Genomic DNA, 19,361 nt, shown 5'->3' with positions numbered 1-19,361 from the left:
CCAGGTTTATCAAGAAAAATATCTGCATCTCCTGATGGGGAATGGTATAAACAAACCACTATTCAATTTTAAATTGTACAATAAATTACTGCAGAAGCTTCAAAATGTACCTCCACACCAATGTTTCCTCAGATCAAGGGACCTTGCCTGAACATAATCTTTAACAAAAAATTACTGTCCCTCCTCTTAATTTCTCTTTCCTGCAGAAGGCACTAACACAGCGATAAACCTACTGGAAATGTTAAACTAATTTCTAATTGTTTTAGCCAATGCTACCCGATATACAAATAAAATCCTAATTTTTTTAAGTTAACCAGGAAACTTTCTAAAAGTGTTATCTTACCATCCAGACCCTGAATATTTAAAAATAAAAAACCTGTTTGGTGCAAACTGTAACTTTTTGTGATAACATCGTTTTATAACGTTCTAAGTTCATTAAAAATGTTAGTTCTGTTACTCAACTACATCGTTTTATAACGTTCTAAGTTCATTAAAAAAAGTTTAAGCGTTGGGGGCATATAACGGAATCTGACCCCATTAACAATATTGATAATCGTAAGTTTGTAATTTTGTAATTAAAGAGTTGTTTTTTTCGTTCTATCATGTTTGTTTCTATAAATGTATATTTTTGTGTTCTTCATACTGGTGTGTGGTCGGTATAATCCCAAAGTATTGAATAATATCCTTAGTAGCCTATAAGGTTTTGTATGTTAGGCTAATGCTGAAAAGTGTGTTTTTAACCAGTGTTACAGAAAAAATTTAATTAATTTACAAACTTTTTATTTTTTATTCCAGGGCTTTCAAATTTTGTACAGTTATAGAGAATTATATGTAGAAACTAATAAATACCATTTCCCACAGATAATTTATTCTTATTTTTGGTAGTTATTGAAGATCAAACTAAATTTTTTTAATTTTTTTTATTTGATAAACAGATAAATCAAATTGTTTTTTGCTATATAATGACTTATATTTATTTTTTCACAATGAACAATTTAATTATAGACATTTTTAAGCTACAAACAAATCTGTACAGTAATTAGTTCTGAAGATATGATTTTTCTCTCAAACGCTTGAAAAATCGCACATTTTTAATATGCACAGTTCTTGGAGCATGGCCAGAAAACGCAAAAATTTTCTTTGCACATGTCAAATTTTGGTCTGGTCCTAAAAGGGTTAAAGTTAATATGTTATTTAATTTTTTTATGATCTTAAGTGGTAGAGAGGACTTTAAGTTCGCCTTTAATGAAGTAATTTTAATTTCACTAAAGCCTTGCTTGCTCTTTCTACATACTCAACTTCTGATTTAGAGCAAATAGAAACTGTTACTTAAGTAAACATTTATAATAATGATAACTAAAATGATACTTCTCAGTGAGTTTGACAGATTTGCAACCCTTCTCAAAACAGAGGCATTGTGAGTGGTAATTCAAAATGTTAAAAAACGAGGTTTGAGTAACAGTTCACCATATCTACGTTATGTAGAAAACTCGGTTGCTCCGCCATGCTTAGAGATTGTGTCTATCACATTGTAATGCACTCAATTGTGCACCTGATGAGACAATGAGAATGCCTCTTCACCTAGATTGCACTAAATTATGTGTAAATTAAACATTCACATGAAATCAACCCTCTCCACCATAGCTACTTCACGTATAGTCTTAATAAAAGATGAAGATTAGTACAGATTATTGGACTCCATGTTGACCCTGTCCTATGTAGTGACATCATTAAAGATCTGTAATGAAATCTTATCTGATGGTAAGGGACTGTTTTATTGGTAACAGAAAGCGAATATTTATTTAAAAAAGCAATTTATTCCCAAATGATTGTTATTTTTAAAACTATTTTTCAACACAAGATCACTTAGTAAGCACTTATCATAATGTTGCTCAATCTTTAGTAATCCTTCATTATCACAAAATGGCAACATGGTTTTTATCTTGTTACTGTCATTGAACATCTTTGGTAGCAAGATCAGATTATGACTGCAAAAATGAAAGTTGACTAGTGCAAGGTCTGGACGTGAGGGTGAGCATTGTCATGAATCAAAACAATGCTAATTAGTGTTCTTAGGCATTCACTCTGTACAGTAGAGTCACGCTATTCCAAACCCCGCTATTCCGAACCCCGCTATTCCGGTCCCGCGACCCCGATATTCCAGAACCCCGATATTCCGAAAATCCGGCTGTTGTGAACAGAGTTCGGAAAAAGTACCGATAAAAAAAAATTTTTTTTAATAACAAAAATTATTAAATCTTATTTTTAACTTTAAAACTAAAAGAAAAGTAAAATTAGTAGAAGTAAGTAGAAATTTAAAAGACGCTAGTGAAAAAAACACATTTATTAATAAATATATATTAATAAATATTATTGATTAATATATTGCACAAGGACGTTTAATAAATAAAGACATAACGATGCTTAGAGACTAATCTTGATTTAAACACTAAATAAATTTACACACACTTAGAAAGTAAAGTCAGTTATTTTTTTTAAGAAGTGCAGTGAATCAACTTGAACATGCAATGTTTCGCCATCGCCGCATAATACATAACATCGTTTGGTGTTGATGAAGCGTGTTCGACGTAGCATAAAGCGAGGTCAAGGGCATTTGCCGCATCTGAGTGTGATTAAACTGCCCTTCCCCTCCGACTTTCACTTGTTCACAAGCCGATCAACACCGATATTTCAATATTATTCATGAAATTTGCCTATTCCGAATTCCCGCGAATCTGTACAGTGTTTCGTTCCCAATTAGTTCGGATTAGCGAGACTCTACTTACTTGATACAGTTTTGTAAACATCTCATAGTAGGCACTCGCCTTTACTGTCGTGGTTCACAGCAAAATATCCACTGGGAAAGCACCATATATGTTGCTAATCTCTGCTCACATAGTTTTACGATTTGTCAAAAATACTTACCTTTTTTCTTTGCTGGTGACATACATTGATGATGATAGAGCGATGTTTTGCTACTGGTCATAAACTACCTAAGTTTTTTGCACAGTCACTTACTGCCAAGGAAGTTATCATCGTCGTTATTAGAATTTGTCAGAAACTCAAGTTTACTCAATGTTTACTACGCTGGAGGTATTTTTGTGTTCTTTGGTAAAATTGTTGGTATCTAGTGAACACAAACTTTACAAAATCCCAATTGTTGATGAACAATTTAATGAAGAAGTCATATAAAGATCAGAAAATGAACAGTTTTTTTTAACGTTTTTCACCAACCTCACCGTTCTTCATTAGAAGCTTCTAGGAAAAAAGGTAATAAATGCTACCTCCTTAGAAGGCCACATGAAAATATTGGAAAAATTTCCTGAGGCTGAAATGCTAACCAAAGTATCAGATGCTATGGTTAAGAAATACTCCTTTGAAAAACCATATACGGTCTATCGGAAGTAGGGAGAAATGGATTAAAAGGGAGGCCTACCCTACAAAAGGAGTCCTGAAGTTTTTTCACTGATGGTTCACTCCTAGACTCTAGGGGCAGGATACGGAATACATGGACCTGGAGTTGACATGGCTGTGCCCGTAGGAAGACATGCCACGGTTTTTCAGGCGGAGGTCATGGCAATAGACTCATGTTCGAGAAGACTCACACAATTGAGGACAAAAGGATTATCATACCTAATACTTTCTGATAGTCAGGCTGCACTGAAGGCACTGGATACCTGTTCGATTGATTCGAAAGTGGTCTGGGAATGCAGGAATGCTCTAGCAGTGCTGGCAACAAATAACAGAGTAACACTCGGTTTTGGTATCGGGTCATGAAGGAATTCATGGGAATGCAAAAGCGGACATCCTCGCCAAAAAGGGAGCAGAATCCACATTGGTGGGGCCTGAGCCAGGTTGTGGGATAGCCTTCTCCAAACATTAAAGCTCTGGTCAAAGATTGGGAAAAGAGGACAAGACACAAGAATTGGAGTAGAGCCTCAGGTTTAAGACTATCCAAATTGTTTATCTCTCCTTACGCTAAAGGGTGGACAGCTCTCCTAGACCAGAATAAGGAGGATATAAGACTGATATTAGAAATTTTGACAGGACATGGCCCTCTGAGGAAGCACCTTATGAAGGTAGGCCTTAGTCAGAGCAGCGAATGTAGACTCTGTGGAGAAAAGGAGGAGTCAGCGGAGCACATTTGGTTGGATTGTCCTGCCATCGTAGAGACTTGGAAAAGATACTTGGGAGCATATCTCCTCAGCCCCAAGGACATTAGAGAACAGGAGCCCTTAAATCTGATTGGTTTTTGCAAAAGCCTCGGTCTTTGAGGGCACAAATTAAAGTAAGGGAGGCGCAAAGGTCCTTTATAGGACTAAGTGCGGGGACAAACTGTCCTCTTCCCTCAGGAAGGGAAAAAAAAAAGTTCTTCATTAATCAAAGAAGGACTCTCATTTGGACGCCAATTTTGTTAATCGTGATGAACATTTTAACATCCATCATTGAATTGCCACTCCAATCTTCTACCACTAAATAATCCATCACATTTTTCTGTATACCTCACAGACCTGTCGACGAATGTTTAATAAATTTACATTCATCAAACAAATCACAAATTGAAACAGGATTTTCAATGAACTTTCAAAATGGCACCAACTTCATAATAGTCAGATTTTTGTGATAGAACTCACTGTTTTTGATATACGTTCTCTACACGACATTCCGACATGGGCCAAAAATTTGAAATGTATCTTTCTTTTAGTACTTAAATTTACTATCCAAATTAACAAACTATTTATCATCATTATTATTTAATGTGTACAAAATGTTTGATAATGAGAGTGAATGTTGGATGACGCAGGAGCTGCGCTGGGTACGCTCATCGGTGGACGGATCGGGGTGTGTAACCTGGCAGTGGCATATCTCACCAACGCCATCAGCATCGCAGTCAGGTACTCGGCAGCTCGGAGACAGTTCGGGCCGGGTGAGGGCCCTGAGCTCTCCATCATCGAATATCAACTTCAGGTAGTGCTGCTTCTAGTTGTGATTCGGTGATTCAGTTTGAGTGTACTAAGGTTATGTTCCAAATATATTCTTTTATTGTTGGTATATTGTTTAATTTTGAGGTACTGAGTCAATTGTGTTATCCGGAAGAAGAACATTTCTGTGGATGCAATTTGTACTTCAGTACTCATATATAGTAAGGGAAGTAAAATATTATTTCACCAGGTTCCACTTTTTTACTTTCTCTCATTTACTTGTAATTGAATACAAAATAATTAGATGTTAATAAATCAAATTATGGCTCTCAGTATAATATCTGTTTTGAGACCCCTGACTCCAAAATGTGGGTTTTACAAAAAATGTCCATACTTATACGTATATATAATAATTATGTTTGTGTATTGTGTAAGCATCAGCTCTAATCAAATCATTGAACCGATTAAAACAAATAGTTAGTTAATATCCAGACATTTTAAAAAATTAAAATTATTTTCTAAAAATATATTTTTTGGTTAAAAATAAACATACAATGAAACTGTTTTATTATTTCATTAGAACATGTACTATTTATATTGCCCATTCCTATTTATTCTTCACAGAAAAGCTTAAACTGTATCTCTAAAAATATCAGTTAAAAGATTGAATTTTAATTTTGGGGAAAATGGAATAAAAAATGTGATACCGATCATAATAATAATATGATTTTGAAACACATTGCCACATAATATGGGCTATATTGAGAGAACCACTTTATTGTTAGCAGTTAAAAAATTAAGGTATTTAAAAACACCCCAAAATTATAAATTTTACCTAAAACATTATGTTCATGTAATCAAGATCAAAGTTATCTTTAAAAGATTCCAGTTGTTTTTATTAAATGTTCACCAATTATTTTATTTATTAAATATTAAATCACATCTTCAACAAAACGAACTTAGAAAAAGTTGTTATATTTTGGAAAAGATTTTGCCCAAAAAAGAAAATGAAACAATAGATAACATCCAAATCTAGAATTAACAGAAAACGTGTGTTTAAAAGATAGAATAAATGTTTGAACTAAAGAAGAAAAAGTTAGTGGAAACATTTTACACTTTTTGTCATTTAAGCAATGTGTTCAAAAACATATTCAAATTTTTAGTTTAACAACTTACCATGATAATATGGTTTCATAAAGAATATTACCACTAATGTTTCTTCATTTAACACTAAAAAGGAGTTTTACAATTTCACCGTGTTGGCAGCAATGGAGACTGTTTCCGCACCTCGCAGCCCTGTTTGCCTTCAAGGCTTTTACTCGAGCGGTCAACACGAGACAGTTTCACATCTCCCAAGCATTGGAAGATCCAGCAGAAATGCTCAGTAAGGTTAGAATAACCTATTTTTAGTTATAATATCATTTAATGTAAATCTAAAAATGATCTGGTTTCTAATTAGTACAAATCAAATTGTAATGGTAAAATTCATTTCTGAAACAGTGAAAGAAATGGATATAAATTCTGTAAACGATACTTATTCAAGATGTTTTATTGACATGTTTTTTATACATTAGACATGATCAATATATTCCTTCACTTGATAACAATAATGTAATTGATAAAAAAGAGAACCTAAATTTTGTAAATTACTTTTTTATGAAATTAAAAACATTTTAAATTTTTATCTAAATTAAATAAAATTAAAATACTACACATAAAAAAAAATGATAAAATCGAAACAAATATAATAAACAATTAAAGTTATTTACATTCAATATTTAACTGTGCTAATATCACAGGCTAAGTAGTCATGTATGGAATAAAGCCATTACGTTTTAACCATGTACATTTAACTAACTTAAATCTATTCAGATTGACATTTCAAGCTTCTTGAGGATGTTTATTAAATAGCCTTTTTTCATAAAAACATGGCTTCTTTTTCTTTTTTCCAATCTAAAAGTACTTGTTCCAATAAATTATTATTTCTTGTATGTAAAGTACGGATATGTAATCCACGTTTGAAATTATTTAAGTTTTCCCTAACACTGACTAAGCAACGAAAAATATACAAGCCGGGAAACGTCATAATTTGTGTAGCTCCTTAAAACTTGGTGAACAAGAAGCTCTGTCTGAACTGGCCTTTATTTCTCCATAGTGTAATTACATAAATCGGGTGAGAATTAAAAAAATTATAGTAGGCTGGGATTAGAATAGATTTATTAACAAAATATCTTAATTTTTCATTAAATAGGTAACTCTAGAGAGCTTATTACACAAACTAATGATTGGTATGTGAGACGCAACTTAATGTACAATCTGATGCTATCTACTCTGTTGTGGTCAAGTTGGTCGCCATGCGCTCTGCTGGGATGTTAAAAATGATGGACTGAAGTAGAATTTCAAATCACTTAAAGTCAAAGTGAGTTGTTGAGGAATTCTTGAAATTGTATTTAATTCAATTCTGAATTGTTTAAAAGTCAATTGAAATACTAATTTAGGACTCGAGTTCACTCAGGACAAATAAAAAAAATTGTCATTTGTTCAGTTAAAAATTTTAATCAGGTTTGTTTCAAAACTTTAAACAGTAAAAGAAAATTTCCTGTTATTCAAAATTTAGAATCATAATTAGAGTTTATGATAAGATACTAATTTGGTAATTCATGACTGACGAAATCCTGGATCCATCGCCACATGGTGATCAAGCTGGCCGTGACTGGCTGTAGGTCCCTTACTGCTCAAGTGCCTGCTGGTTATTCCATTATTTGCCCCACTCTCACACGATTCCGCTAACCAATCAGAAGCCAGCTCGGTAAACATTTTATTTAGTACGGTGTTATTAACCTAAAAAAAGGCCTAACCTTGACATCCAAAGTAAAAGTTTTATTCCAACTCCAAATTGTTCTATATAACCCTCTTATTGTTTGGTAAAAAGTTACACCATTTTGAGCGTCGGGTTTGGGGGGGGAGGGGGAGAAAAAGTAGGAAATTTAGTAGTTTTTTTAGTTTTTTGGAAATTGGTTGAAAACTAAGCTGTTTAGCACAAAGAGTGTTATATACAAAAATATTCTACATGAAATTTTAAACAAAAAAATGTCCTATTTCTGACATTCAGCAAGGCATTGGGGATGGGGAAAGATGTACTTCTGGTTACATACGCCTTCACAGGATGTGACAATGTGTCTGCTGTCTATAAGAAGGGAAAAATTGCACCTTATAGGAAAGTTCAAGCCAACAACGTTCTTCGTGAAAAAACTTCTGGTCTTCAACAACCCCAAAGCCGACCCCAGTGCAGTGTTCTGATGCAGGAAATTACTTCCTACTTGCAATGTTTAGAGCCAAGAACCACTGAAGATCTAGATTGTCTCCGCTACCCGTCCTACTTGAAAGCGATTGCAAAGCAGCCTATACATGCATTACTGAAGTTGGATGCACTACCCCCCACTTCAGGAGCGTCCAGACAGCATTCATTTAGGACCTACCACCAGGTACAACAGTGGCTGGATGAAGATAAGGATCCACTCGAGTGGGGTTGGAAGAAGATTGGCGACCACCTGACATCAATTACAACAGCACGTCCTGCAGCCCCCCAGGAATTACTGTCCCTTATAATGTGTACTTGCAAAGATGAATGCGTTCGTAATTGTGAATGCAGAAGGAGTGGTCTAAACTGCACTAGCATATGCAGCAATTGCTCAGGCCAAGCATGTGATAACATGGACAATAATAACATCTTAGACGACGAGCTAGAGGAGGAGGATAATGTGCTCCAAATTTTGAAATTTGAACATTCCAAATTTGAAAGATATTTATGCTTAAGAAGTGAATTTATGTTGCAATGTTCGTAGAAAGTTCAGGGTGGGTTTCTCCGTACCACAGGTTTGTATGGCCTAGGCCTGTGGAAGCCTCTTTTCCCTTAAAAAAGAGTGCCCCTTGATAAGGTGGTGAGGTTGTCGTCCCTTCAAGGGCTTATCACTAACATACCACCGGCCACTGAAATAGCATCATTCTTTTACGAAGCTTATTTTTTTTTAAAAAAAAATTATCAAAATTACAAAAAAGTTAACATTTACACTGTCTGTAACTCTGAACCGTACAATTTAGAGTGATTATGAAAAGGACCATTCTTATTTAAAATTTAACGTAGAACATTTTTGTATATAACAATGTTTAGGATAAAACCGCTTAGTTTTTGAAATATTTACGAAAAACTAAAAAAACTAGTGATTTTTCAAATTCCACCCCCTCACCCCCAAACCCGACGCTCAAAATGGTGTAACTTTTTACCATAGAATAAGGGGACTATGTAGAGCAATTTGGTGTTGGAGGAAAACTTTTACTTTGGATGTTAGGTTTAGGTCTAATTACACCGTACTAATTACCTTATTTGGCGACCTCTCTTTCTTGTCATTTACAATTTTCTAAAATACTGTTTACCCTTACGTTTCAAAATACCGAGTTTATTTCATTTCCACCAGTTCAGAAATTGATTATTATTCCTGATTTATCAAAATAAAACCTATATTCATATTACAATCTGTTACAAATCTAAATGTATAGGTACCTAGTAATTAGTGTTGTTGTGACAGGCAGACGAGCTGCTGGAGATGCATGCTGTGACGTCGGCAGCCAAGGCAGTCTGCAGCTGGACTGCAGCCCAGGCGATACAGGAGTGCAGGGAAGCCTGTGGAGGTCACGGATACCTTAAATGTGAGACAGCTCTAAATTCTCAATTTATCTTTGTTGTAGTTTAAAATGCTTTACGTTGAAGCTTTACATGCATTCAACACGTGTCATGGTCACCTGAGGAAGCATCTTCACAGAGTCTGCATCCTTTGGGAGGATCCGCTCTGTAGAATGTGTGATGAGCAGGAGGAAACTGCTGAACATCTGCTCTTTGATTGTCCTGCAATAGCAAGGGAGCGGTATGCCATCTTTGGTAGTTTGGACAAGGGTGGTGAATTTCTCCAGGAGGACCTGATAGGTTGTTTTCTGCGGTTTGTAGAACTGCTGAAATCATAGACTGGTAGGCCTTATGGTGTGCGCAAAAGGCCATTGGCTTAAGTGTATGGCAATAGGCCGCCCCATAGAAGAAGAGAAGAAGAACATTGACTGATGTGACTTATTAGAGGTATGAATGAGATATTCTCTGTGCATCCAGGAGGATACAGAGATAATGCTTGCTGAATCTGATAACATTAGCTGCCATAGATAAGGAGTAATCAGCAGATACTTTCCAGGCAGCCTTCATGTGTCAACTGTTTTTAGTCTGCGTCAGCCATTTTCAACATAATAATGGTTTCCACCTGGCTATGAGCCAATTCTTTTTGGGAGCCTATGTCCAATAATACTTTGCTATAATTTGCCATTAGACTAGTGGACAAATGTTTGGGTTTGAGCTAATAATGGTGTGTCTCAGGTGCCGGTTTGGGGGAGTTGAGGAACAATAACGACAGTAACTGCACGTACGAAGGGGAGAACAATGTGTTGCAGCAACAGGCCAGCAACTGGCTGCTGCAGTTGTGGCGGCGGAGGGACAACTCACGCTTTCCCTCTCCCCTCGGCTCTGTCTCCTTCCTCTACCAGACACAACCTGACAAGATGGCGGCTCGTACAGAGGCAGATCTATGTCACCCACCAGGTTGGTTGTTCTTTGTCATCTTTATCTATTATGTTTCCATGTTGATTCTCTATTTTCTTCTTTATTATTGTATATTTATTTTATATTGTCTACTGAAGTTCATTTTTGTGTTTTCTAGAGATTATTGTCGATCTTTTTTTTTGTTTTTTACTTCCAATTGCAGATGCAATCCTGCTCTTTTTCCATCGTCCTCTTTTCCTTTCCTTCTTTGGTTATTATCTCTATATGTAGGATACAGTGATTATCACTGAAGTGAAACAATATGAATGATAGTCCCCTGTTTGGTGGTGGCTACTTTAATCACAAATAGCTTGTTACATCTCTGGTATATTTTTATAGTCTGTTACCACTATTATAAATTGACACAGTCTGTATGTAGCACCAATCTTTTTTTCTCTAGACTCAGAAGACAATGTTCTGTTTGATTTCAACAGTACAAAAACAGTCGTCGGTAAAGTGAGGGGGTTTTGTGTATGGCTGTGCAAACATCTTCTGATTCAATAATAGTTTCATAAATAAATATAGTTAAATAGATTAAATACTCATCTCAATAAACATTTAAGAAGCAGCCAATCCTGGTTTGAAACTCATTGATACAAGAGGCTTAAGTAAGTTCAGTGGATTTGGCTTACTCATTGTTATCGTAGGGAGTACGCAATCAGTTGTATTTTTTTGAATCACTCGAATTTCAAAGATTCACAAGCAATATTATCCCAGGATTGATCATCAACGACGAATAATTTCAAAGAAAAACTAATTGCACTAGTTTCTCAAGTTCTTTATGTGACCTATATCCAGTTGGATGAAATTATTGGTTCTCTTTATGTATGAACGTTTAATTTAATAAATTGGACCCAAGAAAAATAGCAGGACTTATTACACAAAATTAATTTCATTAGTAAGAACATTTTCAATGGTTCAACATATGTAGGTTATCACTTTAAATTTTAAAGCAAGAAATACCGTTTATTTTATTATTATAAGACTAATTTTGTTTTAGTTACCTTTAATCGTGGACATTGCCAGTTGAGCATTGTCATTAAATAATTAAATTTTTGTCTATTAATTTGTTTAATTTAATTAAATTGTCATCTACCTCTCCTCTCTCCATATGCTGTCTTGATAACTACAGCACAATATTGTAAACTTAAACATTATTAATTAAAATAATACACTTTTTATTAATGATTTACATAACATTATATATTAAGACAATCAATTATTTCTTGGCATAATTCTAACTCCTTTCAACTCTGAATTTAAAGACAAGGCAAATGTTTATTATTTTGTAAAATTAATTAGTTTTAGAATCATGTTACCCTTTTTGGTCGTTCAAAACTCTCTTGAAGTTAACAATTGCTCATTTGTTTTGTCCAGCTGAAATGGTAAAAAATCTTCATGTAACCAATTTATGGATGATTTGAACTGTTCAGTGATTCTGCAAGCGTACCAGTGGCTGGTGTGCTGGCTAGTCCAGAAAACATCAGAAACTTACAACGCTCACGTAAAACTCGGCAAAGACTCCTTCACCGCACGCAACCATTCCCAGGTGTTCAACGCTCGGACCCTCTCCATCGTTTATATTGAGGTTGGTCAAACTCTGTAACATCCTGATCATACTGTGAATAATTAGAATGGTTAGGATTTTGCAAGTACAGTAAAACACTGGTTATCGGAGCATCGATCATCGGAAACGAATTGAGACGTAGTGAAAACAGTTCCAAAAAAAACATTCATTACAAAAAATAGGCAAACATAGTTCACAAACACATTTACACAAATAAGTACATGTATTGCCAAATCGGCTGAATGCAAAAACATCTAGAATTTCTCTGCATCACTCACAGGTTTGACGTACTTTGACAAAAGGTAAGAACCTATTTATAGTTGATTTGTTCAGTCGAGGGGCCAACATGTCCATGATCAAGTTTCATGAAAAAATGAAATTGTATCAAGTTTAAATTTGTGGTTATTATTTTGAAATTATCTTTAAAAACAAAAACTTGTATTTTCAACAGTCATTAAAGAATCAACATTTTGATTACGCAAATTAGGTTAGAAAATCAAATTAGAGCAATTTTAAATTTACTTGTCTCTTAAGATAAATCTGTGTAATTTCCAGACTTTACTGATTTAATAGACAATAAGCTAATTTAATACACAGTTTTGATTTAAAACAGTATAAACAGTATTTAAGATAAATATTTAATTTTCGATTCTCCTATGTTCACTTAGTTCTGAAAGTTAGGTGAATTACCATTTTAATAAATCACCTTTATGTGATTATTGTATCTGATAATATTACTTTACAACGGACTTTTCAATGCAACCTGTTTGCTTATAGCATTATATAATTCAGTGCTTCTGGGATCTTTGTTGTCAAGCCACCGACGGTAACATCAGAGCCGTTCTAACCAAACTGTGCGCTCTGTACGCACTCACCAGCATAGAGAAACATCTGGTCTACTTGTACCAAGGTAACGTTATTGTTTGCATTTTAATATTAAACTTATACTAACTTAGGTAACTTAGTCCTTCTAATGGGTCTGGTTCGATTAATCCACCGATTGTTGGCCCAACGACCCAAACATTAGTTTAGTTTTAAATAAGAGGGTCGTTGGCCCAACGATCAGTGGTGTAATCGGACTGATTTGTTTCATAAAGTAATACATAACTAAAAGGGGTCATTGGCCCAACGACCCCGTTTAAATATTATTGCTTAATATTATTAATTCATGGTCCAATTACACCACTGACCGTTGGCCCAATGAACCTATACCAGTAAATAAAAACTATAAGGTTCGTTGGACCAACAACCCTATATTTACAATTTACAGAAACTGAACAAAATAGGGTCGTTGGGCCCAACAACCCTCTGCAAAAATTAAATTTCTTCCAGGAGGGTCGTTGGGCCAACGATCAGTGGAGTAATCGAACCGTCCCCCTTCTAATACTCTAATAGTAGGCGTAAAAAGTCAATCTTATTTTTTCAAGGTTAAAACATGCTAACTTCACATTAGCGCACCATCACAGAATTCATTAAAATTGATGTCAATTGTTAGTTTTCGTTAGTTTACAAAGATTTGACAATGGTTATAAGTTGTTGTGGGTGCCTAAAAATGTTTGTATTAAATTTTAAATCTGATATATTTTTTGTTACAAGTTGTTATTTTATGGATGGCCAGACGGTTTGACAGTCGAAACCTTTAAACGACCTGTTTGAACAGGTGGCTACATTCAAGGTCCTGCCGAGAGTCAGCTGATACAGTCGGCCATCCTCAGCCTCTGTGATCAGCTCAGACTGGAGGCGGTGGCTCTCGTAGATTCTGTCGCTCCCCCAGACTTTGTGCTCAACTCTGCCCTTGGCCACTCTAACGGAGAGGTGAGTCATATTAATTGTCTGATGGATATTTTGGGTGTTTTATAATTTTAACCCTAATACTGGCAAACATTCATTTTCAACGAGTTCCATCACGTTGCTGTAACGGCTAACATTGAAAATCAACTTGTATGCAGACATGTTAACCATTAATGTTTTACACAAAATTCAAAAGCATATTTAATAAATAATCAATTGTTTAAATTATATAAATGATAACACAATATCCAGTATTGTCTGGGTGTATCCCGGTCTGCGCAAAGTGAATACACTTCCCTCATTGATCACAGCGAGTCCTGTTCTTGCAACCATCTCAAGAATGTATCTTCCTCTGGCATTTGTATGGGTCAAACCCCACTCCAAAACTTTGGCATTAAAGTCATCGGTGGTGACCACGATATTACCATCAAACGCTCTCCAAATTGTCAATCTTTGTCCAGAAGTCTACGATACTCTCGTTGGGAGTGAAGTCCACACACCTAACCCAAACAAATGCCTTCCAGTGCCAAGCCCTTCAGCAACATCCAACTTACCTCAGTCTATGCTCGGGTCTCTCCAAGAACCTGAGCGAATGTCTTCCCTTCTATAGGCTTGATCAGAAGTCCGTTAGCCACCCTTCTTCCTTTCTTATTGATGGTTGGCTGTGGAATTGGTGTCAATCCTGCTACTGCTACATCAGCCACAAAGAGCTTTTTGGCCTTCTGCCGATTTTTCCTGCTTTGTTGGATAGCCCAGATGTTTGGTAAATGCACGTGAGAGTCGGAGGGAGGTCGCCGTGGGAATATTTCAGGAGACGCTACTGCCTCCGCTTGGTCTCATCTGGCCTTTCCTTCTTCAAACCTTTGCTGTTCTTAACTGGGCCAATTGCTCCTCGGTTTGCAGCAGGTGTGGGTGTTCCCACCATCAAGGCCATTTGCAAAGGTGTCTGACTGAACGTGACTTGCATTTTAGGTGTGATCTGGCTGCTACATCAGCTGTTCTTTTTTCTTTCAAAAGTACTCTCTGTGATCCGCTCTTCAGTCATAGATCGCGAGCAATCAATGGCGTCATGCAGCATCAGAACACCATTCATCACTTCAGAAGGCGCATTATTTTTTTGTTTTGTAGGTAACCTGGCGCATCCACTCTATGATCTCCTGAACATACCTCGTACTAGGTGCTACTCTTCTTCCATTTATCACTGCTTTCTTTTTCTCCAATAATGTAAATAGCAACCTTTTTAAATTTTAGATCTTGTATGTGCAAGAAATTTAGGTTCAATTGAAAACCAATTTTTTTTGCTTGATGTCTTGTGTTAATAGCAATGTATCTAATCTATAAAACGATTGCTCAAAAATAGAGCTAGATTATAGGCTAGTTGTATGTATGTTATAAAAGTACGGTACACACTTTTATAATACTTTAATAAAACATTTCCAGGTGTACAAGAACTTGCAGCAAGCCTTTTTGCAGTCCCCGGGCAGCATGCAGAGGCCAGCCTGGTGGACTGAGTTGTCTGGGAGGTACAGATCTCGGTTATAAAATGAGGGAGGTTAACATATAAAATGAGGGAGATTAACGGGTACTAGATGAGGGAAATTGATAAACCAAAATATACAATACCAAAGCAAATATTGTAATCGTGTTATGTAAGTATTTTACAGACTTTAAATACATTTTTGTAAACATAATTTGTTTATTTGGGTAAAATGATGATTATTTTTTAATGTAATAAAGTATATGTTTTTTATAGTTACTTGTGCTATTTTCCTTATTAGTTTCATAGATTATACTGAAAACTGGAGTTGTGGGAGACCTTTCTGGAAATAAACGAAGCTTGTTTGTTGTAAAATACAATTTTATTGAGCTTTGAAAAATTCTAATATATAAAAATATGGGTGTAAAAGTTATTGGCTACCATGATTATATTAGATTAAACTACGTTTTTTGTAAACTACGCAAAAAATAAATGTACGTAACATGGTAAAGGTATTGTAGTAACAGATAAACATGTACTAAGTACTTGGCCAATTATTGTTTTATTTGATTTTTGGAATGAAAGAGAATATCTTTCCAACGCCTTTTAATTGCAAAAGAAGTAATTTTACTTTATACAATTGAACGACTAATGTTCTACATTTCATCTTTTAAGCTGGATAAATCAAAATACTACAAAAACCACACACATACAGTACGTAAAATAAATTTAAATATTGAAGTGCAATATTGTTTTCATAATTTTATTTTTAATTTTTAATCCCAGTCACCCTAAATTTCTCACTCATGTATCAATATTATTAAATAAAACAATATTTTTAAAATGCATTCTTGCACATTGTATTATACAGGAATAAAATGTATTAACATTTATTACAATTTACAGTTTGGTGAATAATCTGCACTTAAGTAAAATAGTTAGTAGAAAAGAACTGAAGCATTTTACAAGTACAGTGTAGAAAAATTAATTAAAAATCAAACCAAAAAGACGGAAACGATGAAACTGTTGAAAAATATACAGCCAGAGCTAAACCTGACCTGGAATGCATAGCCTTACAAACGACATGTATAACATATTTTTTTGGAAAGAATAATCCATTTTTAATATATTTGTCTTACAATCATATTCCTTTTTAATAAAAAATGGTATTCGTTTGGATACAAGGATGACATCGAAAGGATTAAATGGTTTTTGAACACCTGTTTAGCCATTAAATTGACAATTTTGATGTTGCAACATTTATTCATCAGCATGAATTTTATTCAATAAAGTGAATTTTATAACATTGTCTAAAAATATCTAGGCATTTACAAACTATTAAATTTTACTGTCTATAACATAATTAGAATAATTTTTATAAAGATAAATATTCTGTTCTATATTCCAAAAAAGTAATAAAAGTTTTTTAACTATGCGAATTTATTTATTTTTTAAATAACCAAAATAACTTAAAAATTATATGTTAGAATTAGAAAGGTTATTATATTGCAAAGTTAAATATAAATCTACATTTTAAATCATACTTTATATAATAACTTTGTATTATACTCAACAGAGGTTACATTAGAGCAACCTCAAATATTAAATCCACAAAAACACGATGCTCACAAAGTTATACACAACCATTACAGTAAAGTTTATATGTATTATAAAAAACATTATTTTAGTAATAAGTTTTAACAAGTTTATAAAATAAGAAAGGTACACATTTCTTTTACAACTAAAATAGACTAGTGTATAAACTAAAAGCTAACAATAAATTATTGTTCATTTTACTTTGAGTATAAAACAACCATTTAACATAAATAAAAATCTCATAGTACAATAACCAATGCATAAAAAATTATAAAAAAATATTCCAATCACAGTGATGGACCCCTTTTTATTAAGGCAAAAAAAAACTAAAAATATACAACAGAGTTGGATAAAATATATTTAGAAAGTGACGTGGAGGAAGAGATCTTTTAAAAACAATATAAATTTAGGTATTACATACTATATTTAATATTAAATATTACATTAAATACTAGCAATATTAATGTAGAAGATGTTTTCTGTAGTTCTGAATTAATAGTAATTTTTCATTGTCTGTGACTGACAAAATGTACTGCTACCGATTAATAGATAGATTTCCTTTTTTACCCCGATCTAATTGACTAAGATCATACCTGATTTGAGCTTCTCTGCTCTATATTCTTATCTATCCAACACTCTTGGAAATTTGCACCACTTTCAAATGAACATGATTGAATAAAATGTATCTGATTACCTAAAAATGATTTCACAAGTAGTATTAAAATCTGAATTGTTCTCAATAAACAAACAGACCTAATCCATTTTAACAGGATAAAAGATAATTCACGTTTTTCACCTCTTTTACAAAAGTGTTAGATAAGATAATAAAAACATTTTACCTTATAAAGCAACAAACAATTGGCGGAAATCACATCTTGGTTATAATTGATATTGACAAAATTGCAATTTTATACTGTTGGGTATTATGAACTGTTGTTTTGCTCTCTTCGGCTGGGCAACCCCTAGCAAAATACTAAATATAAAACTTTTACAAAGTATGGACAATTTAAAACTGACGCTACCTTGCAATTTTTATAAAGTAAGCCACTGTATTTCTCTGAAAGTAAATAAACTATTTTATGTTTAAGGAGAAAATCTCTCATTTTCGTATTGTATATGACCTCTGTGAGATACAATGGAATGTGTTTTTACAAATTAATAAAACAGTTTATGTAAAACTGCCGTTATATGGAACCAATTAGTGTCTCTGCACTCAATCAAGTTGGTAAGTTAAAAGCGAGAATACCACTACAGCGAATTAAAAGTGAGGAGTCTCACGAGACCAGAGAAGTGCCGTTGATGTCGCTTGCCACGAGCGGTGTCGTCTCGCTCGCCTCCTGGTTCGCCTTGCGGTGGAATGGAGAAACCAGCCGTTCACTGGACCGTCGGTAAACCAGACTGTTGAAAAAGGCTTGCAGGGGATTCACAACGGCCTGCAACAGTACCGTTACATTCTCAAGGACTTGTAAACAAAAATTTAATTCCTGTAAACATTTTTAAGAATAAGAATATCTTTATTCATAAAAGTGTTACATACATATTTAAAAAAAGTTAAAGTTAAACATACTTTTATGAATGTACTGTACAGGGCCTCTAAAGGCAAAGCCTGTGCAGAGATTCCTTCATGCTAAATTAAAATCGTGATAGCTCAGATAAAATGTTACCAATTAATTTTGATTGAAAAAGTCTCATTTATCAAAAGTCTGCATTACATATAAATCTATACTTATGTGCAACTCTGATGTGAATAAAACATTTTAACTAATAGAATGCAGAAGAACATTTATGTTTAGTTTACTTAATGGCCATAATTTCAATAGTTTTGAAAAAAGTGTATATTTTTTTAATCACACATTTCTTTTGGTATTGTATTAAACATTTTCGGTCCAAAAAAACTAAAGCCTTTTCTAAAAATGGTTAAATTGGGTTTTGGAACTGCTATTTTGTCTTTGTGCCTTAATTTATTTTTGAAGATTTTAATATTACAGGTAAATTACCACTAGTGACATAAACCATTTTTTTAAACAAATATGTTACTGGAAAAATTTTTACACTTATAAATAATGGGTGAGATGGCTTGTATTTACATTTTCCAACTCTTGTGGCACGAGTCTTTTTTTAAGTTGCCTAACTCGAATACATGCATTCAGTGAGAATGTTTATATTTTGGGAATGCTGATAGTTGAGCAGTCTAAGAAGTCAGACTTTGGATTTGAGTTAGAGATAGCGCAGGTTCAAATCCTAGCTGTGACTATTGCATTTTTATCAGTACCATCCATCTGGTATTGTATTGACTCTCCCCCTTATTCTCTGATAAGATTCTTAGACAGGCCAGTGGCCCATTAGGACGGACAGAATAAATAGCTAAGT

General features: G+C 34.1%; 2 protein-coding genes across 4 annotated transcripts in view; one reads left to right on the top strand and one right to left on the bottom strand.

The window, feature by feature from the left end:
• Positions 1–15,674, top strand: part of LOC124371458 (peroxisomal acyl-coenzyme A oxidase 3-like) — a 30,944-nt gene extending 15,270 nt beyond the window's left edge. For both annotated transcript variants that reach the window (XM_046829788.1, XM_046829789.1), the window contains 8 exons: positions 4,805–4,968; positions 6,189–6,311; positions 9,509–9,629; positions 10,339–10,560; positions 11,994–12,148; positions 12,905–13,037; positions 13,788–13,942; positions 15,359–15,674. In XM_046829788.1, coding sequence (XP_046685744.1) covers positions 4,805–4,968; positions 6,189–6,311; positions 9,509–9,629; positions 10,339–10,560; positions 11,994–12,148; positions 12,905–13,037; positions 13,788–13,942; positions 15,359–15,460 — 1,175 coding nt within the window. In that variant the 3' untranslated portion in view covers positions 15,461–15,674. The remainder of the gene's footprint in view (positions 1–4,804; positions 4,969–6,188; positions 6,312–9,508; positions 9,630–10,338; positions 10,561–11,993; positions 12,149–12,904; positions 13,038–13,787; positions 13,943–15,358) is intronic.
• An 84-nt stretch (positions 15,675–15,758) lies between these two features.
• LOC124371459 (G-protein coupled receptor 143-like) overlaps positions 15,759–19,361 on the bottom strand; it is a 51,545-nt gene continuing 47,942 nt past the window's right edge. For both annotated transcript variants that reach the window (XM_046829790.1, XM_046829791.1), the window contains exon 8: positions 15,759–18,424. In XM_046829790.1, coding sequence (XP_046685746.1) covers positions 18,266–18,424 — 159 coding nt within the window. In that variant the 3' untranslated portion in view covers positions 15,759–18,265. The remainder of the gene's footprint in view (positions 18,425–19,361) is intronic.

The sequence above is a fragment of the Homalodisca vitripennis genome, unplaced genomic scaffold (genome assembly GCF_021130785.1).
Source record: "Homalodisca vitripennis isolate AUS2020 unplaced genomic scaffold, UT_GWSS_2.1 ScUCBcl_1401;HRSCAF=4979, whole genome shotgun sequence".
In the NCBI taxonomy this organism is placed as follows: domain Eukaryota; kingdom Metazoa; phylum Arthropoda; class Insecta; order Hemiptera; family Cicadellidae; genus Homalodisca; species Homalodisca vitripennis.
Note: the sequence above shows the minus strand (reverse complement) of the source record. Positions and strands in the feature narration are given on the sequence as shown.